Source organism: Pygocentrus nattereri, chromosome 15 (assembly GCF_015220715.1).
Source record: "Pygocentrus nattereri isolate fPygNat1 chromosome 15, fPygNat1.pri, whole genome shotgun sequence".
Taxonomy (NCBI): domain Eukaryota; kingdom Metazoa; phylum Chordata; class Actinopteri; order Characiformes; family Serrasalmidae; genus Pygocentrus; species Pygocentrus nattereri.
In genome coordinates, this window is record NC_051225.1 from 31,225,926 (window position 1) to 31,248,802 (window position 22,877).

The 22,877-nt window shown below is 39.0% G+C and overlaps 1 protein-coding gene across 1 annotated transcript; it reads right to left on the reverse strand.

The window, feature by feature from the left end:
• Positions 1-1,162: 1,162 nt before the first annotated feature.
• rab3ab (RAB3A, member RAS oncogene family, b) lies at positions 1,163-21,597 on the reverse strand. Its single transcript, XM_017702328.2, has 5 exons — positions 21,513-21,597; positions 11,398-11,625; positions 6,281-6,399; positions 5,060-5,184; positions 1,163-3,913 (listed from the first exon to the last, which is right to left on the reverse strand). Exons 2-5 carry the CDS (start codon positions 11,623-11,625, stop codon positions 3,723-3,725), a joined length of 663 nt encoding a protein of 220 aa, XP_017557817.1. The 5' UTR covers positions 21,513-21,597; the 3' UTR covers positions 1,163-3,722.
• Between the last annotated feature and the right edge of the window lie 1,280 nt (positions 21,598-22,877).

Consider the following 22,877-nt stretch of genomic DNA (forward strand, 5'->3'; position numbering starts at 1 on the left):
ACAGGGCACTATAAGCTAAAATATTACCTAAAGAAGACTTTTTTTCCCTTACAACTATTTTACTCATTAGCATTACATGTAATCACATGGATGTTTGCTGGTTCTTTTGGACAGTAAATGAATTGACTATATTTGGGTTGTACACCTTGTGACCCCTGGTTTATCTCCACCACTGTAAAGAAATCAGTAAGTTTGTCTGCACTGAACCAATTTACATCACACCAATTTAAACAGAATTTTTATTCAGTTTTGAAGAAGTTCCCTTTCAGTGGCACCAACATCGCTCACTTTGCTGTATCAATTCTGTCAAGACAGCTATGCCCTGACACCATCTTGTCAACCTTTGGGAGTGTGTTAGCAAGTCTTTGCTGTTTCTTCTTATTTTTTCAGCAAAGGTACTTTATTCAGATGGTTTCCTGCCTGTTGCTTGAAATAGATTCATATTATATTTTTTTTCACTACATGATATAATGTAGGACAGTGCAGGGCTATCAATACGATCGTCTGATCATCTACTGATGCTGTTGTGCAGTGACCAGTTCTGTTTCTTTTAACAGTGTAACAGAATGCTATGAATTCTCTGGTTTGACTCCCAAAAAGCAGGTTAATAATGATCTTGATCTTAATCCCATTTTCCTGGTCACACCAAACACATAATTTCATCATGAGATGTTTTCCTCAATTGTTTCTTGCAGCAAAGCTTATGAATCAAAATCACCAGTCTTATCACATAATAGAAATACACAAAATGTCAAAAACAGAGTCTCCAGTCTCTGAAATCTGAGTCAAGTTCTAAATAAAGCCTGTTCAGTTGCCCTTTTAGCCATAAGAAAACAATTCCTTCCCTGAGGGACTAAAAGATTCCCTTTAACTGAACATTTTACTTGCGCTATAGGACAGTCATCCTTTCCTACATTTTTCTTTTCCAGCCAAGGCTTATCATCCTTCATAAATCACCTGATCATTCTGTCTCTCTGTTCCCATGGCAACAGCTGATGCAGGCTGTGTTTTGACGTCATATTTCCCCCAAAGGCAATGAGCTATTTTAAGAGAGGAGCCAAGAAAAGACTGTCCGCTGGTGCCCTCTAGTGCAGCTCTACTTAGACGTTTCATTACAGTCTACAGAAGTATTCAAACATGTCTAATGATGAAAAAATACAAGTTCATTTTACAGCACAAACCTTTATTTTTATTTATTTTTTTCCATTTCTGTAATTTCCACAACATAGACAGTTGGTTTGGTAAATTTCACCAATGAACATTTGACACCATACCCCTTACTGTATTTAGAGTAATTTACTACTGCATAATAGTTTATCTTGTTTTCTTAAACATACACTGAAGTCTTATATAAGAAAAAGAAATGTAGAAAAAATAAAATAAATAGAAAAAGATCACAATGAGGCATACAAATCAGAGTGAAGACTGTAAAACAAAACAATGAAAGTAAGACAGTAAAGCAAAAATACAAAAGCAACAAGCCAGTGCTATTCCTACTGAAACAGCGTGGTTTCAGTGTTTGGATGATGTGAAATGGAGCAGTGAGGATGCTGAACGTTTGCTTCTGTGTTTTCATCAGATGCATGTTTCAATTTCTTTTGTATTATGATTGCAATAAAGTAAATCAGAGGACACAAAGGTCTGCTTGGACCACCTGACCACTATTTGGTGTCACACAGGAGCGCTGTAGACTTTTCATTGCCTCTGTTTTCCCGTTCAAATCGTCCTCTTCCCACTGAGATGTAAGACGGGACATGCTAACTTAAAAACCATAGCAAACACATTTAAGAAGCATTCCTGCAAACCTGTGAGATTCCATGTACCGGTATTATTATTATTTTATTTTTTTTGCAAACCCTTTAATATTCCTCTCATACCTAAAAGGATGTGACGAAATAACGAATAATACTTCAAAAGATATTTTCTCAATATTGCTTTGTAATAAAGTGACACATTCATTCACAAGCAGGCATACACACAATAGCAGATAAAGCACATACTTTAAATAATTAAGTTTTTCTCTTATCTTGTTTTACCCAGAGTCAATACAGCACAATCCACACATAAAACTAAAGACTCAAATATATTTACAATAGTTTCCAGGAAGACAGCATAGCAAAGGAAAAAAAGCTGGGAATTATCTGTTGTAGTACATGGAGAATTCACTGAAGTCACAAAAAAGTTATTTAGGGGCACTGATTCCTGTCATCACCGCCTTATATTTTTAATAATGCCTATATTAGCTATGTCTACTAACAGTCCTGACGATCAGCCTTGTAGCATTACAAGTACACATTTACAGCATGAGATGTTTACCGTAACTTGTCTTCTGCAGCACAGTGTAAGAATAAAAGTCCTACAGTCGTTTGGACAGTAAAACATTTTTCGAAAGTCAAAACCAGACTCCACTCTTTGAAACTTGGGCCAAAAGGATGGTTTGGCAGGTGGAGCTTTTAAAGGAATTTCCAGCATTTGTCAGTTTAATCTCTGCTGTATCTGGAGCATATTGCCCATTAGCATTGCCTACAATTTTGCCACACTGCTCTGAGCTTAACAAAAGAACCAGAATTTTATAACTGAACTCAATGGAAGTCAACAAGCAGGTGCTTCAGCTGAAGCATCTGCCCATTTGTGTCTATTATAAATGTGTATCGAATCAATGTTTATCCTGTTCTTTTCTAAAGAGATGGAAATTACCGCCCGAGGTACTTGACTGTGTGCTGCAAATGTGGTAGATGGAGATTAGGTTGCAAAATAATGGAGTACTCCTTTAAACGTGGCAGAATAAAAGTCCTGCTGCTACAATGTTGTGACTGCAAGAACACATACTGAACTATCTTCCAGTTTGCAAGTGTTTGGATCTAAATCAACAGTGCAGAATCTGATAACTATTCGCCTAAATGGCTTCATTTCCTTCCATGCATTTGTACACTGAGGAATATCCGTGGATGACAACTGAATTTCACAAAGTCTCATGAAGGGGGTTAAGATGAAGCAGTCCAGTGACTAAAAGGTACACCTACAATTCGGCGAGAGAGGTTTCTGACGAGCAATGCAAAGGATTACCACAAAAACACTAACATGACTTCTCTTGTTTTCTTCATAACTTCAGAATGATGTCATTTTCAAAAACATTTTTGAATATGTTTCTATACCTGTATCAATTAAATACTGCACATTGTCTATATACACATTTGGAATAAATATACAGAAATTTCTTCTCTATTCTTTGTTCATAATTCGTTTAACAAAAGGAGAGCATGAGAACAAAAGAAGTTATACAAAAATATAAAGAAACGATAGAGGGTTAAAAAAAAAAAAGATTAAAAATGGCACATAAAGGCCAGAGGAGACAGCATTCAGCAAAAAAGCTAACACACAAAGTCATAGTTTGTGCTTCGCCAAACTTAGGACTAATGGTAAAATCGTAAAGTGTAATATGGCTTTCCCTCACCGAGTCTGAGACTGGTGGGTAGCAAAAGTGGACAGATCCATAAAAATAGTGTCATGGGGGACGAAATTAAATCACGCTCTCAAAATGAATCGAAACATAGTGGAAAAGGGCCTGCGTGGAAACGAGAGGGGATACGTGTTGTGGGAGGAGCCGAGTTTAGATTTCTTTTCTTTAACCCTTTTTATTGTTGTATTACCTTTTATCCTGGATGTGGTAGTGCAGGGCAGTGTATTTGGAGAGGCTTTAGGGAGGGGGACTCTTTTAGCTTTTAGCATGCGCAGTCCTGATGTGGGGCAGCCGGCTGCTCGGTCAGCTGCGGCCCCTGTTTGGCCCCTGTGACGGCAGGGTCAGCGGCGTCCAGACTCTCTGACATCTTCTCGCAGATGATGTCTACCAGCCGCTCGAATGTCTGCTTCACGTTAATGTTGTCTTTGGCGCTGGCCTCGAAAAACTCGAAACCTGGAGCAAAAAGAAATTTTCACACTAACATGAACAACTGCTCTTATGATAAACTGAGAGAAAAGCTATGGTTTGCTCATAATTAAAACAAAAATTTATGCAAACATCCCAGATATAGTCGACCAGCTAAAACATGGTTGCTCTTCATCTTTTTCATGTTTTTTTACTTTGCTTTTTATTTCAAATAGGCTTTCTTATGTGGTTTCTTATACTGCATGACATACTGTTGTCTACGGCAGCACACTATGCACATAAAATGCAAATGTACTCAATATTGTGAAGATATGAGTAGCAATTAACTGTAAATAGTGTCTCTGGGTGTGCAACAATTGCAGACTCTAAAACTAATAACATTATAAACTCTGTTTTAAGAAAATCATGAAAAATTGTAACCTACAAAAATACTCACTATTGTGCAAAGTCCAAAAAAAAACAAAAAACCTACCAATAGCACACACACACACACACACACACACACACACACACACACATCTATATTTATTCATATATATGAAAAAATGTTAAATGCTCCTTATGGTGATGCAGGTTTGTTGTAACAGTTACCTTTACACATTCTACACACCAGGAATATGAATAGTCATTTAGAAGAATGATTAGTGTTACAAACTGAGCTGTGCACATGTGTATACGTTGTAATTGGCTCTTTAGCAGAATGGCTAAATCACTAGCTCTACATGTGGCAGAGCAAAGTTTGAGCCTGGCTCTCTCTAACGTTAACGTTTATTATCCTGCATTCACACTAATCTAATGATGTTACTCTTGCGCTGCAAATGTAATTTGATTTGTCCTATCATTGCAGCTTTTAGTAATGCATTTATCAGGGACATTCAGAACATGATGGTGATAACAAATATGATTAATCATGCTGCCTTACTGTTATCTGTAAAATGGACGTACTACTAAAATGGGCAAAATATAGACACGTCAGTGCTTTAAGATCGAGACATTACATTACAATCATGAACTAATATGCGTTGAGTTCACTTCTAGCATTCAGAGGCAATACACTTTTATAAATTTCAGAAATGTTACTCTACAGTATGTACACACAAGAATAACATTCCTGTCCTGGATGTGTAAATAAACGGTTGAATAAATGCCTTGAATGGGGAAGAATAAACTCACCAAGATGTTCAGAGAGCTGTCGGCCCCTCTCAGCAGCGACCACCCTTTCATCCTCCATGTCACACTTGTTTCCCACCAGAAGCACTTGGGCATTATCCCATGAGTATGTCTTTATCTGTGTAGACCTGTTGTATGAAAGGCACAGATATTTGATGCAGGGCCAATATTCTTTATTTTTCTTATATTTCCTCTTTTCCTGATTTAGTAAAATGTGTGTGGTTTTATGTATCAATATCCATTTCTACCCCGTCTTTATTTCTTAGAATAAGAAAAAAGTTTGGTGCCAACCAGCACCTTCATTAAGTACACCTCCTTGTATATAACTCATTTTCCATATAGTGTCCACTTACCATACAGGTACACTTTGAAATTCTGTAATTACAAACTGTAGTCCACCTGTTTCTGTGTATAATTTATTAGCCCCCTTTATCCTGTTCTTCAATGTTGACATTGATGTGGTGATGGTCTGTTGGTGTATGTTGCGCTGGTACGAGTGGATCAGACACAGCAGTGCTGCTAGTTTTTAAACACTGTGTCCATTCACTGTCCACTCTTTTAGACACTCTTACCACCTTGTAGAGGTAAAGTCAGAGACAATAGCTCATTTGTTGCTCTATTTGTATTGGCCAAATAATACGTGCTCTGTTTTGGTCCTGACCACTGAAGAACAGGGTAAAAGGGGGCTAACAAAGTATGCAGAGAAACAGATGGACTACAGTCTGTAACTGTAGAACTACAATGTGCACATACATGGCAAGAGGAGTCGATAAAATGGACAATGAGTGTAGAAACAAGGTGGTGTATAAAGTGGCTGGTTAGTGTAAATATTCGCTGTTCTGGTCGTCCTGTATTGTGTGTCATTCAAAAAGCAGCCCACGCTGAAATATACAAAACAAACCACTCCTTTCAGATGTGTGGATTCTTCGGAAGGCTGCGATCATAAATTTGCTTTTCAACAGCCAGGGCTTCAATTGTTTTCACACATCTCTCCTTCCCATACCTCCGCTACAGACGGTCTGCAGTAACAGCACGCTTCCAGAGTGACTGAGCAGGTGAAACTACTGTAGGCCGGAATGGGTGGTCATATGTGCATGTTAATAGTTGTGACATCACAACATCCGGCCCTCTAAGACCACACTGTTCAATCCAATTTCCGATTCAGGCAGAAATGCTGGAAAACATTCTGTATACATCTAACGCCAGGTTTCAGAAGTCGCTCACCAGTCCTGTACAGCAGCAAAGGACTCCTCATTAGTGATGTCGTACATGAGGATGAAGCCCATGGCCCCCCTGTAGTAGGCTGTGGTGATGGTCCTGTAGCGCTCCTGCCCTGCTGTGTCCTAATGAGAAAAGCAACACCATTTTGAAAAACAATTATTTGACATGCAACTGTGGTCATGCCATTTGAAAATACACTGATTTGTAACTGCAGCGTTTGATTACATTCGAACTACACTAATAGCACCACACAGGCGACCAATGAAATCACTCAGCACCGTGCTGGAGCTGAGAATCAGAGCTAGTTTTGTGCAGACATAATTGCCTCAAATGGCCAAGAAAAACACTAATTAAATTTAATTTAATTAGTCAGGAACCCGTCCAATTAGAGTAACAATGCTGATTAAATTATACACCAAGACCGGATTAAATCAATCGACAGGACTCTCAGTGAATGCCAGGCTTGTGTGTGCAGACTAATTTCAGTATTTGAGTGTTTGTAAGAATTAAAGAAAAGAAAATGAACTGTGAGCAAGAAAAAAAACTAAACTTTGGATGTTATTTACATGTCAGAAGAATGTTCATCTACACTTTCCATCAGTGTGTGGTGCATGTGTTTATGTTTGACAGAAGGAATAGAGAGATATAATGCATTGCATAGCCTGACTATCAGCCCTGTGATGTTACTTAATACACAAACGCACTCTGCGTCTTAAATCAAGCACCTTTTGCCTTTAAGTCCAAAATATGTAAATGAGCTCTGTTCTGACTAGCTGGCCTCATACAAAAAAATAGTTCACTCCTTATAACGTCAGTGTGAATGAGTTGGGTTAACCTCCTGTAGCCTGAATAGATAGATATATGAGAACGTGTTGACATTTTGCAGCCTAATTTCCATATATACACTGTGTGGACTGGGGAGTGAATAGTACATTTTGAAAGTTTATCAGTTTTTACATAAAACTTTAAATGCTTTTATTTACAAAAAGTGAGGAACATTCAGTATCTTGCTTTCTTGATCTTGTTATGATATCCATTTCCATTACAGAAATTCAATGCATCACTTTTTCAGTGTTTTAACATCCAGGCACCATATAGTAGCGCACAGTGCATGAATGCCTGCAGTGTAATACAGTACAGATGTGAGTGCTGTGTGCTGATGCTGCTATTCAACATTTTTCACGCACATACTGATGCTGATACTTAAACACTTGTTTAATTGTGTTTCTACCTGGATTAACATAATGGATACATGTAATGTTTATTTATATAGGGCTGTAAAAGTATAAATGAATAAAATGCAGATATTTTAGCTCAGAAGGCCTGCGCTGCCTTAACGTTCGGCTCTTCTAGTTTGTTTTACATTTTGGTCCCCTCTGCAAACACACACATGCTCCGCTGCAGCTTAGATCTAATTTCTATGCTTAGTTTAAATTCATTTTTTTAGCACTAATTAATTTATAAGAATGCTTAATCAAATCAAATTAAATAATCTCAACACTTTTCAGTAATAATTATATCACCTATTTCAATAGCAGTCAAATCTAAACATCTAAAGCAGATAGTCTTAACTCAATATCATCATGAATCCCTTGTAAGAATACAGTTAAAGTATAATGATACACAAATTTTGCAAGACAATACATATTTTTGTTTTTGCATCACAACACAGCGTTGAATTAGAAAAGAAATGCTAACAAATCTTCAGCATTGATTTTTGTATTTATTTAGATTTTTGGTAACTTACATTTTGACAGTGCTTTTCTATAGAGATTATACAAGCTATGCGATTGAAGCTGAACACCTGTGTCAGCTGCTAATTATAAGAGGTCTCTGGAAATGTTTATAAGAAATATTTCAGTATTTTATATACTGGTTCTTGGAGTGGTTAACTCAGTATCTGATTACCTGTCCACACTCCTAACAATCAACACAGCATTGTTCAGTCAGCAGTGCCATCCAGGGTTACAGCTCCCATGCTCTTGTGCAAATAATGCTAAGGGGAACTATTAGGTTACCAGAAAAGCTGTAATGAACAGGAGGAGGACTGTTTCCTGTCTTCATGTCACTGAGCCCTGTGCTGCAACCCAGTACCTCATAAAAAAGCCCTGTGCTAAAAGAATACATTTCCCAGCTGTCTCTGCCATATGCTTCAACTCATACCCACGAACACCATGAACACCATGCCTGCACACATTAACCCTTACAAGTCTAGAGTTATTGTTATTTTGTTGTATTTACAAGTACTTATGTAGTTATATAATTAATTACATTGCTCATTGTATAAGAAATCCTGATGACAGCTGGGATAGGCTCCAGCACCCCCAGCGACCCAGAAGGAGAAGCAGCTTATAAGATGTGTGTGTGCGTGTGTGTGTGTGTGCATGTGTATAAGAGATTAGATTTATGTTCTTTTAAAATTTGTATGGACAGGTTGGAAACGGCACTTCTGACTTGTTTTTATGTCAAAAAAAAAGAAAAAAGAAAAAAGGATGCTTATTTTATTCCACAAAAAGACTATACGCACAACAACGTCATCAAATTTAAATCCTAATAAAGTTTCTTCTACGCTACTTACTAATGCAAAAGTGGCATCTAATGCAAAAGTGGAATCGACACTAGGTTTGGGCGGTATGGTGGTTATAAGGTATACCGCGGTATTTTTTTATGATATTTAAAATTTTGATGTTTCAAATTTCTATTCCACATCGGAATGGACAAATAAAACATTACACCCATTTATATTCTAAAGGGCTCATCAGCTGGTGGTGTGTGAGTTCACCGGTAGATGGTGCACACAGAAAAAGGGGAGAAATCAGACCCAAGAAAAACTTTAGAAAAACTAAGCGTGACAGCAGCTCAGCCCTGGCAAAGAGCTACATATATCAGAAATGCATAGTCTCTGCTAATAAGGGTGACCAGATGTCCCCGTTTTTCAGGGACAGTCCCCAGTTATGTTGGCCTGCTCCCGGCTGGAGCTGTCCAGAAATGGAAACATTTATAGCTGTGAATTAAAAACACACCAGAAGGTCCGAAAAAAGACCTGGCAGCAGAGCAGAGGGTCAGATATCTCACGCTGTGCTTGTTTTGGTCAACAGAGGGTGGTTGCTGCTACCTACTAACCACTTCTATCACTTCCTTGCCTAATTTTAGAAAACACTGCTGTGTAAAATTCGACCAGAAGCTATCAAGGGTCAAGTCCACAATGTCACCATAAACATCTTTTAAAGACACAAGGTAACATCAGTCTCAGTCAGAAGCTCCTCTGGCAGCAGTGTCTGTCTCTCTCCTCACACTATGTGGACATGACTGGAACTGTCCCCTCTTTTTTTATTTCAGAGATAAAAACATGCTGAACTGGAAATATCCCCAGTTTTCATTTGAGAAATCTGGTTACCTTACTGTACACACCAATTAACATGTTTGATTTCTGCTTTCCTTTCAACGTCAGTCACGCAGCTGCGCTATCTGTTAAATCAGTGCAAATGGTGCACTACCCTCTTATTTCAACATTAGTTATTTTAGCTACAGCCATGCTGTGGCGCAGTGGGGCACGTTTAGCCTGCACTCCCCCACACACCACAGAATAGGTTGGGGTTCTGACCATCACTCTTCTTTTGCTCTTTCAAACATTTTAATTTGTGTCAAAATAGCACCACTTTTCAAAGTCAAATCTGTTCTATGATAGGTGGCACTGTTTGGGTCTGCAGCCTGCTCGCTAAGCTAACATTAAAGTAGCCTGTCAGGCTACAGATCCAAACACTGTCCCTTCAACAGTCACTTGACTTCAGTCTCTCAGATTTGAATCATTATCGTTATTTTTAATCATCTAGACTTGGATCAGTGCTTTAGTTAGCCAGAATCAAACATGCTCTGCGGTGGGCAGAGCTGTTAGCAGCTCTTTGGGGCAGTCGTGGGCTGGAGGTTAGGGAACTGGCCCTGTGACCGGAAGGTTGCCGGTTTGATCCTCAGTGCTGACAGTCCATGACTGAGGTGTCCTTGAGCAAGACACCTAACCCCCAATTGCTCCCTGGGCGCTGTGGATAGGGCTGCCCACCGCTCCGGGCAAGTGTGCTCACTGCCCCATAGTGTGTGTGTATTCACTTGTGTGTATGTGGTGTTTCACTTCACGGATGGGTTAAATGTGGAGGTGGGATTAAAAAAGTATCACTTAACTTATCTCCCAGTTAGCAGCACTGTTTAAAATTTACCAATTGTTCGACAGATAGTTTGACATTTATTAAATGTAGGCTTGAATATCCTGCACTGTGTTCACTTACTTAGTAACCATGTAATGTGAAATACTTTTTTTGGATTTTGAAATAATGCTAGATGAGACAGCAGTTCTCTTTCCCAACATGGTCATTATTGCCGTTGGAGCATTGTCATTGAGTTACTTCAATCATCGCTGACATCTGATTACAACATCATATCGCTGAGGCCTACAAATAGCTATGAGTGAGAAATAGTGAAATAAAATGTATGAAGAAGCATTTTAAGGTGTAAATACTATGAAGTATGTAGGAGGGTTAATGAACAGCTGGACTATTACGCAACACAGCACAATTGTTTACGACCACATGCAATAATATACATGCAATAAAGCCACTGAAGAATTGCTGGGCAGTGTGTAGTGTGTAATGTGCCTAATGGGCCTTTGCTGAGCTGTTTCTTCTCTACACTGTGCTGACGAGTCAGGGGAGGGGGGTCATGCCATCACCAAAACCCTGTGTGCTTTTCTGATTGGCTGTGAGTTCACATCAGTATATCAGCGGCCAACCAACCGTACACACTGCCCTCCTTTTGCTGCCAGGCTACTGACCATCACACATCATACTGGCCATCATCTGATGCTAGTCACACATACTTTGCTTATTTATTTCATACAATTGAGGAGCTTCTTTTTATGTTTTGCATTTAAATGATGAAAATTGCTTTGTAGTAGTTGCTGCTGGTAGTAACAAGAACATGGTGCAATTCTACATTCATTATTTTAAGTCATACGTTGCTTAAATAACTGAATACTAAAAGAAATTCTAATGAACGTTATCAGTGACAAAGTATAGTTTTATCACACTCCATCACAATGCCATTTTGAGATCAAAGAGCTGCAAACTCACCCAGATCTGCAGCTTGATCCTCTTGTCATTCCTGTAGATGGTCTTCACTTTGAAGTCGATGCCCACTGTGCTAACGAAAGCTGGAGTGAAAGAGTCGTCGGCATAGCGAAACAGAAAGCTGGTTTTTCCCACGCTGCTGTTGCCAATGATCAGGATCTTGAACATGTAATCAAAGTTCTGGTCAGAAGACTCCTTTTGGCCATAACGGTTGTCTGTAGCTGAAGCCATCTGAAAACAAGAAAGAGAGAGTGGAAATACTGTTTTTTTAGCAGACATGGGACTGATATCTCTTTTAGAACAGCTTTTAATTAGCCATAAATGTCATATTATCAGTGTAGGAATCAAAACATATCTCCAAAATGGTAACTTTACATCTGAAGGAAAAACATCCTAAATGCTAGAGCTAATCAATTTGGGAAAAATATCCAATTGCGATTTTCTGACAGATATTGAGAGTGCGATTTCAGTTGCGGTTAGTTCCTATAAATTGAGTTTTAGGCCTATTATCCATTATATCCTATTATGAAGAATATCCACTTTTTATGGCTTGAGTGTACTGTGCCAGACTGCCAGTAAGCTGTAGTTGTGATGTCACAACACATGAAGGTTTGGTTGCCTCTAATTGGTCTAACTCATCTACAGGCAGTTCACAAGCTCTCTGTTATTAGGTTAAACTTCTCCACTTAAAACTTACGACGATGTTGTTGATAATGTAGACTATCAAATAAGAAAAAGTTGCTCTTATAATTTGTAAATTGCGCTCTTTTAATTTGTTATTTCGATATAGAAACTATTCATCTTTCAGCCTTGTGTACATGGACACATGAGTACTTGAAATCACTGTTGGATCTGTTACACTGCATTGCAGAAATGTGAGGATAAATATACAGCTGAACAATTCAATTTTAACAGAATTATAACGTGCTGCAGTTTTTGATTTGTAACTCATTAAGTCTACACCATGCATGTTTTGGGTATCTGGATACCTCTCTGGTGGAAAGGTGGAATTACAGGTAATGTAATGTAATAAGGTAAAAAAAAAACATTTTGTGGCATCGGTTATGCTTTAGACCCCTTTTCCGAGAGGATGAATCCGATCTTTCCATTGAAAGAGAATTCAAAACTTGTCGAAGGACATATCTTCCAAGGATGTAAGTGCATGATCTACTATTGTCATCAAATATCTTGATTATCTTCATTAGTAAAATGATGATTTTGCATTTGAGATCTAAACATCCAGTTGGATCTTCTTTTTTCCGTAGTACTGTTACATAATGCAGCTTTACATATATTATACTTAGTTTTTTATGTCAGGTGGCTTAGGGGACGTTGTTATGGATATAAAGGATCAGCAGAAAAGGCCAAGGTATTGTCATTAGCTAGAACCAAAAACACTGAAAACATAATTCTGTGTTCTCAGTGTTACCTCAACAAACCTAGATGTTGTCACATCATTCAAAAAACCTATGGTGCATCTTATGCTGCATCTTCAACTGCAGTGATTAATATTAGCATTAGCACCTTAGATCTTCTAGAGCAGTGGTCACCAGCCCTTCTCCTGGAAATGTTTACTTCCAACCTGCACCTAACATGCTGCTTCCCCCTCTTACCTAAGATGAATGCATCTCATCCAGCCATAAAGAGCTTCTTAAGAAGTTCACTTGCTGGAGAAGGGTTGGCAGATGGTTTTTGGAACCAGACCCTGTAGGAAGGTAGATCTCCAGCACCAAGGCTGGTTACCATGGTTCTAGAGACTTTATCTGACATGAAAACCTACAGTTTTAACATGCAGTGTCAAAAATTTCCTATCAAAATTAGTTAGAATGCAAAATCATTCAGAAAGTACTGACAATACCTATGATATTCTCAGGAAAGCTTGTCATGATGTAATTTATCATGAAAATGCCTTCGTATGTTTAACTGCTTGGTAGAAAATGCACTCTTTTGTGAAATCTACTCCATAGAAGATAAAACACTTTCCTAGGTAAATACACTGTAGTCCTAGATGTTAGTGCTTGGTTTGTGATGTAGCAGAAACTGGACGAAGCTCGAGTAAAACTGTGCTGTAAATTATCAAAACTTAAAGCGCCTCCATCAATCTTCCAGTGCTATTCATAAGGCCTTACGGTAGCTGTGAGAAATGAATCGATTGAGATTTAGTCTGCACAATCAATTATCATCAAATGGCACGGAGGTCCACCCCCTCCATTTGCTTTCTACATTAAAAATCATGCCATACTGATATGTAACTAGACTAAGACTAAGACTCTAGCTTTCTCTAAACAGCTTTATGTGTCTTCTCAGACCCGGGTCAGCTCACATTTAGTGTGTGTCCGCCACTTTATGTTGTTTGATCATTTCACAATAAGCTGGCCAATATAAACTTTGAATGTAAACCTTTAGTTGACAGAACCTTTCGTGAATTGAAAGAACCTTTTTAAAGCTAACACATGTTAATTAAAGATGTTTGGTTCTTCTCGTGTAGTAGAACTTGTGTCAAAGGTACACCGATCAGGCATAACATTATGACCACCTCCTTGTTTCTACACTCATACATTTTATCAGCTCCACTGATGGGGGTCCTCACTACTGAAGAACAGGGTAAAAGCGGGCTAATAAAGTACACAGAGAAACAGATGGACTACAGTCTGTAACTGTAGAACTACAAAGTGCACCAATGTAGTAAGTGGAGCTGATAAAATGGACAATGAGCGCAGAAACAAGGAGGTGGTCATAATGTTATGCCTGATTGGTGTGTGTGCTTTTCTTACAACAAGAATTATAAGTGTGTCATTAATAGGCATGTAATGATTTCAAAACTTGATCAAATATTGGCAATATTTACACTTTAAAAGGTGTATTGCAATAAACTGTATCACCAATATGCCTCTCAGTGTCTTCCAAGGGTCTTTCATTTATAGCCTAGAAATCCGTTAATGAACAAAACTAAGAACCTAGTAAAGTGGATGGCTGTGCTTATGTTATATAGGCCCTCACACTTAAATGACTGGGCCTCTTTATCTGAAGATGCTTATACATTCAAGAGGTTACAATTTTGTTTTAATTGAGAATTCATATTTGATCTGCAAAAATAATAAAACTGTAAGACGACTAAGATCAAACACAATTATTTCTATAGCGTTTCAAGACATTGAGTCTATAATATACTGAAAATGGACTCAAATCTTTAGCTCAGAATCAAAAAAATCATATTGAGCCTGAAAATGTGTATTGCTACTCTTCTACTTGTTACTATGCAGCATAGGCGTCACATACATTTTGATATTTTGATATATACTGTAAAAATAACGTAAGTGAAGGACAGTGTTGATCAACCACAGCACCTAAGCCATACACAAATCCCGAAGAGCTAACTTACACCATAACCAGTGAGCAGGATACATGTAATAGTGTACATGTTTGGGTGACAACAACATGCCACCAGGTCATGTACCAACAAAAATTTGTCGAGCAAGATTGAAACATTACTCTTACAAACTTAAAAGAGATCACAGACGCCAGGGTTTGGCATCAATCAGACTTAGCCGTGCCATGCTGGATCAATATTTGATACAGTGCCATTGGAGCAGGTCCAATCTGTCTCACTATCGGAAATCTAAAAACAGACCCTGTGATAGTGTTTCTCTGACCTCTATTTGACTGAGCCAAAAAGGATGACTGCTGACCACTGTTTATAAAGCCTGAGAAAGCCTTGACCCGGTCTACTGCAATCGATGCAGAGAAATATGAAATTACTGTCAGTTGGTATCTACAGGATCAAAAAACAAGATGTCATGCCATTTCATGCTGTAAATGAGACGCATAGTAAAATAAACCACGTGGAGGGACGTCTGATCTTAATCAGAATGATTCAGGTGGTAGTAAGACTTCTTGCACCAGCATACGTTTGAAAGGACCTCTGACTCAACCTTAAAGGGGAATTCACAATTTCTGCAGAATTACATTCATCAGAAGTACACAAAAGTCATTCTGAGTGGTTTGGTGTGAAATGCTCTGTTCTAGAAACTCAGCGAGTCTGAATTGCTCACAATGGCGGTGATAGGAATGGAAGAGAAAATCACAGAAGTCATTATATCAAATAGTTGTGAATATGTTACTGTTTTATGGCATTTTTGTGATGAGGTTTTGGTCTAAAATGTATTTTTAAGACTCCATTCATGGTGGAGGTGTACGTGCAGGCAAAGGAAAAATAGTCCCCAAGGAAAACTTTCATATTTACCACTACTGTGCCAACATCAGCATTTATATAAATACTTAGAATACATGTAGAGGTTTCCTGGTGGTTTTGGGTGGTAAATAAAATAAAACTACTGGCTTTCACCACTGTAAAGGTACATGAGGATGTAAGTTTCTCTACAATGAACCATTTTGTATAAAACCTCTCTGAATGACTTTGTTTATATCTCAAGAATTAAATTATGCGGACAACTACTGAAGTTTCAGTCAAAAAAAAGATTCCTGGAGCCTTTCAAAATAACATTTTTTGGGCTCCGGAGTCATTTTGGACTCTGGCAATAATCAACAGCAAATTTTTGAAGCATCACCCCACTGGGGGTTGAGGGGATGCTGTCCTGCATTAATATGCTGTGGGTGAGCAGGATGTGCAATTAAAGTGCAATTCAAATGTACACTGCTCAAAAAAATAAAGGGAACACTGTTGTGCAAATGGAATAGACAACATGTGGAAATCATTGGCGATTAGCAAGACACACTCAATAACGGAGTGGTTCTGCAGGTGGGGACCACAGACCACTTCTCAGTACCTTTCTGCTTTCTGGCTGATGTTTTGGTCACTTTTGAATGTTGGTGGTGCTTTCACACTCGTGGTAGCATGAGACGGACTCTACAACCCACACAAGTGGCTCAGGTAGTGCAGCTCCTCCAGGATGGCACATCAATGTGAGCTGTGGCAAGAAGGTTTGCTGTGTCTGTCAGCGTAGTGTCCAGAGGCTGGAGGCGCTACCAGGAGACAGGCCAGTACACCAGGAGACGTGGAGGAGGCCGTAGGAGGGCAACAACCCAGCAGGAGGACCGCTACCTCCACCTTTGTGCAAGGAGGAACAGGAGGAGCACTGCCAGAGCCCTGCAAAATGACCTCCAGCAGTCCACAAATGTGCATGTGTCTGAACAAATGGTTAGAAACCGACTCCATGAGGATGGTATGAGGGCCCGACGTCCACAGATGGGGGTTGTGCTCACAGCCCAACACCGTGCAGGACGCTTGGCATTTGCCAGAGAACACCAGGATTGGCAAATTTGCTCTTCACAGATGAAAGCAGGTTCACACTGAGCACATGTGACAGACGTGACAGTCTAGAGACGCGGTGGAGAGCGATCTGCTCAAAAAATTGATGATTTTTGTTTGATTTTGTTGTCAGCACATTCAACTTTGTACAGAACAAAGTATTCAATGAGAATATTTCATTCATTCAGATCTAGGATGTGGTATTTGAGTGTTCCCTTTATTTTTTTGAGCAGTGTATATTTAGCTATTTAGCATTTTGGTAGACAAGCTGTGCCTGTGCTCTGATAATCAGGTGGATGAAGATCAAGCAAAGCAGACCACAATGACCAAGAAAAAAATGTAAAACTATGTGGACGCTTTACATGCAGCCAGAAAACGGTATGAGTAGATGATTAGCTTGATTGGTGGATTCATAAAACCTGCACATCTCAGAAGATTCCAATGCATGAAATTTTACAAAAACAAATAAAAACAGCTCCCCAAACTGCCAAAGCTCTTTAATAATAGATACTTTTCAGCTGAAATCAGCTTCAAATTTTCCTTCCCACCTTAAAAAAGTGTTACTGCCTTTGCTGAATGGGTTATGGCTTGATCTCAAAGCATCTATATCTACCTTTTATGAGCACATGCAGGAAATAAAAGAACTTACATCTTGAAGGAATATCACACAGTCACTGCAATCTTCAGCTAATCACTTATACAACCTGTAATACAGGATTTATTGCTCGATGTATCCGCTAAACAGAACAACATCTGTGCCGACATTCTGTAACCTATTATTGCTGGACAGAAATGCCGGTGATCAGCTAGGCATCCAGTACCCTATTGAGTTTCAAAGAAACCTGAGCAGCATGTGGCATTAAAGTAAAGTGGAGCACGACGCTGCGCTCATTCAGAATCTGAGCAGGGTGTCTACAGGTTAAGTAGGACATACCTGAACCTGTGTAATGCATTGAGGGTGGCAAGCTATATTGCTCCTGATGAAGATTTCCAATAACATCTTAATCCATCTTCAAATGGACTGTTGGTGTAAACAAAGGTCTTCCATATTATCTCCCTAACTGATACATTACGTAACTGCTGAATCAAAAATGATTGGTATGCGCTGGTATGCTGGAAAGCTCTGTACAACACCAAAGTGTCCTGGAGTGCTTCAACATTTCAACGTTTCTCCAGATAACAGAGGGCCTGGGCACCCTAAAAATAGAACATCACTTTGAGGTGCGCACAATGTGGAGCCAGTGACTATCAGTGAGACAAAACGCTGCTGCAGAGAAACACTATTCCTTCAGGGATGAGCATCTTTAGTGTCGTATATTATATTGCAAAAGGGGGGTTCAGCAGGATGAAGTAGCTTTCCACAGCTGTGGGCTATGAAAGGCTATTTCACATTATGTAAGGATGCAATCATCTCAATGCAGTATTGAAAAATCTAAAAAATGAACGCTGGAACCAGCATATCGAAATTCAAACCTGTATTACAGATAACCCCCTCTGTCTCTTATGAGGGTCGCTCGTTTGCTTTCTTGGAAAGCACTGCCAATGATCAAACACCTGGCATCTGGGTGCATCATATCTGTTCTATTGTTTATAGCTATATTATACTGCTTTAAAGATCACTATTTAGCACAAGAACCTGATATGTTGCGATCTTTTGTACTGCAATATTTTCATGTATTTTTCTGAGTCAAAACAATCTGTGTGGTATATTTAGAGCTCTACAGAATCAATAATCATCACACACTGAAACTCTGACCTCATGACCGCATCTTAGCGTAACATTTGTGAATAATTACACTTTTCATTTTACATACATGGTGAAAGCACTGAGCTTAAACCTGTATTACTCTGGGAAGGTCTTGTACCTCTATGAAATTTACCATGCAGTCAGCTCCATAATTACTGGCATCCTCGATAAAGGTCATGAAATGTGCCTTTGTGTATTTGTTTTTATTTATGTGTTTATGTAGCTCAATCTCACACCACATTATGAGAAATTCTGAGAAAAAATGTAACATTTAACTTAATCAAGAAATATCTTTATTAACAAAACCACATAACATTATTATTCTTTTAACAAAATCACGTGTCATAATTATTAGTACCTCTCCACAAATAAAAGCAATACACTCAAATATGCTGGTTAATATGTGCAACCCTTCTATGCCAGCATAACAACACTGGGTCTCATTCACCAACATCTTTCTAGGTTTTTTCTTAAATGTCTTTGGGAGACAAGTCCTAAGAAGAAGTCTACGTCAGATTCATGATGTGTTCTTAAACTATGACTCATTGTGCTCTTGAGTGTGTATAGATTCGGTTTTTATCTAAGAACAAACCTCAAATAAGAAAACATCGGCAAATGTCAGAATCTTTGTAAAAACTGTCATAAGTGGGTTTTAAGAAGAAATGTCTTCTTAAGAACTGTTGGTAAAAGAGGCTCAGTGAGGTTTCTCCTATAATGCTTGATGAGAGGGCAAGGAACCTCTCCAGGTCCTTCAGGGTCCTAGGTCCTCTCTTTTGCTCTTAAGCTCACCCCTCAGGTTTTAAATGAGGTTTAGGTCGGGGGACTGGGATGGCCATGTCAGTAACTCATTTTTATGCAGATTTGGATGTATGTTTTGGATGATTGTCCTGCTGGAAATTCACAAAGCACGACCAAGCTTAAGCTTTTAAAAGGAGGCAGACAGATGTCACTGATACTGTCCTGGTACTTCATAGGGGCCATTATGCCATTCTTCCTACCAAGGCTCTGAGAGTCTCTGGAGGAAAAACAGCCCCAATACATTGTAGATCCTCTATGCTTCACAGTACAGAGGAGGTTCTTTTCTGTACAATTATCCTTTTTCATGCCAAACCCACTACAAGACATTCTTTACCCATCTTTACCAAAGGTGTGAATAATTTTGGAGCTGACTGTATTAATTCCTTCTGCTATAAGTACAGAGAAATCATGCTCTGAAGTAACTGACTGTATGATACAGATGCAGTAGAAAGAGATTAGGTTCAAAAATACAGGAGCATTTCTTTCATCCTAAATGGCCAGGGCCCACCGGAAAGCCCAAAGTTTTATTACACACTTCTATAACCTTAGAATAGCTCAGCCAGTTTGCACTGTAGTTCAATGTAATTACTGAATAATGAGCCATAATATGTAATAACCCTGAGGTTTTACAAGGTTAAGATTATCCTAGCAATGAATACATTTTCAGCAGACATGAAGGCCAAAAGACAGCAGACAATTCAGGGTAAGAATATTAATAAATAAACATGCAGACAGATTTATAGAAAGAACGTCCACAAAGCCCCCTAACTGCCATATTATTACACAGCGCACTACAAACCTCAGTATACGATCACATACACAATTAAAAAGATGATTTTCAAGGGTTCTTTAGTAAAGAAAATGGTTCTATATAGAACCATGAACACAAATAACCCTTTGCCTGACTAAGGGTTCTTGGAATCACAAAAAGGTTCTTCAGTTTGACAGAGAATGTGCTTAGACGCTTCTATATAGAACCTTTTTGAAAATGGTTCTATTGCTATGATGTCAAGATTGTAACAACAGAAGAACCCTTTTGGGTGCTAAGTAGAATCTCTTTCAAAAAGGTTCTTTATAGAACCCGTTCATCATGAAAAGCGTCTCTCGTTCTATCCAGACATTTTCTCCATCAATCTGAAGATGCATTTTACCACAGAACTCGTGGTTCAAGCTTGCAACAATAGAACCCTTTTGGGTGCTAGGCAGAACCCTTTCCAAACAAGGTTCTATATAGAACTGTCTATAGCACATTCATGCATTTTTGCATCAATCTAAAGAACCTTTTCATGAAGCAAGAACCCTTTAATTATGGAAATTGTTCATGCTTCTATGCGGAATAATTTTCTTTACTAAGTAACCCTTAAAGAACCATCTTCTTAAAGAGTGAAATTGTTCTTTAAACTGATGGAGAATGTGCTGTATATGGTTCTATATAGAACCTTTTTGAAAATGGTAATAAATAGCACACAAAGAACCATTTAAGCATGCGATTGGTTATGCTCAGAACTCATGATTCTATATAGAAACACTGCCTTGAAGAACCCTTGAAGAACCATCTTTTTTTAGAGTGTATAGAAGCTCAACGTCTCCAACCCATGAGCTTGCAGAACCAACTCTATGAGCTGGCCTCGAGGACGCTGACGTGCCATAAGCAGCTGCTGGTCGCTGTATTATTTAAACCTTTAGGGCTGTATTACTATGTCGAGGCCTTGAGGAGGAAAGAAAGCTAACACACTCCACAGCAGCAGCCATGCAGAGGCAGCTCAACTCAGACAGCGCAGTGGGAGCTGCGTTTGCTGTGCGTTTGAAAATGGAGCTGTTAGGGCGGATGATGGCGGTGGGGGTCGCTCCACGTAATCTTCATCTGGGCCAGGCAGGATGCCTTAACCGTACAGCACACATACACACAGCGCAGCATTCCCGGGTTCTTTAAGGAAATAAGGGAATACTGTACATCGAAACCCGGGTGCCATCTTATGTAACGGCGAGCAAGAGAACATATGGCAAACGACAAACGTTATTTTTGCAGGTATTTCAGCGCAAACAGTCCAATTCTGTGTCTGCGGACTACAAAACACACAGTGAGGAACATCGACACTGACAACCACCGCAGCAACAGCCCGTGTTAACACAGGGCAGGCAGAACGCATAGGATGCTTCTCTTCATGTCAAATGAAGGTTATTCCTTCTGTTAAAGCGTGAACTGACTAGGCTATGACCGTCAACGACACGCTCACGATATGCAAGCGTCCAAACTTACGAACAATGTAAAAATAACGTTGAGATATTGAGGCTTTGCCTTACCGCTGGAGATGTTTTAACGCGTGAATTACGCCAACGCTGCGCCTCTTCCAGCACCTGCAGAAACTTCGACGTCACTTGACTGGCGTGTGACGCAGCCAGCGGGCGGAGTCACGGTCGGCGAGAGGCGTGGTCGACGAGTCCGAGAGCCAATCGCGAAGAGGCACGGCTCTCTACGCGCAGTGAGACGCTCAGACAGCGCGATCACCGCTGGGCTCGTCATGTATAATGCAGCGGCCTCGCTGGAGCCCCTGTATAATTGATCAGTTAAAACAGTCGCAGGAAATCATCTGGTGACTGTTTCGTGGATGACACGGACGTGAAACAGCCCTGAGTTAATGATGAAGCTTTACCGCGTACTTGCATATCTGAACGGGGACTTAACTGCGTCTCAATGTGGACACAGTTTAATCTTTAGCCCGTTTGTGTACAATAGAATCAAAGCCTCTCTCTCTCTCTCTCTCTCTCTCTCTCTCTCTCTCTCTCTCTCTCTCTCACCTTCTCTTCCTTGACTGTGACATTTAAAAATGACTTGTGATTCTTTTTTTTGGGGATTGTGAAACACATTTTCAGATGACAGAGAAAACGAGAAACGTAGGACTTGTGAGCTCTCAGCGCCACCCAGTGTTAAGTTTGTCATTGGGTGACACATTTGGACTACATTTACCACAAAATGCAGCCTTTAAAAGGTCTTGTAGTGTTAACATATATAAAAAAGCATTTAAAAAAAACAACTAGCTTTTAATCCATTTAAATTTGAAATTAAATTTCATGTGCACATTTAATAAACAGGGTTGGGCAGAATGCTTCGAGAAAGTAGTGATGGCTGAACACTGAATGTCCTAAATGTATTCAGTAATTTATTCTGCTACAATACATAAAAAGATGTAGCATATTCAGAACACATTTAGAACACTCATTGGTAAGGCAGGTGGGTTTTTTTAAAAAAGAAAATATCATATATATATATATATATATATATATATATATATATATATATATATATATATATGTTTCATCAATGTTTCATCAAGTTTTTCTGCCCATTTATTTTGGTCCATCCTTCATGAACTTTATACAGAATTATGTCAAACACTGAAAATCGACAAAAATAGATACGTGGTTTTATTCCAACAACAGCAATATATAACTTAAAATACACAATTGGTCACCTCTTAATCCATTCGGATCCTTTACATTGTGATACCAACCAATTAAAAAAGCCAAAACATATTACAATATTTTCAGATTTCAACAGAAACACTTACTGTTTTCTACGGGTTCATGTCCACTAGTTAGACAATAAATTTGGGCATTCCTTTAAAAGAGTTCAGTAACACTAAGATTAATGACTGATTGTCATAATGA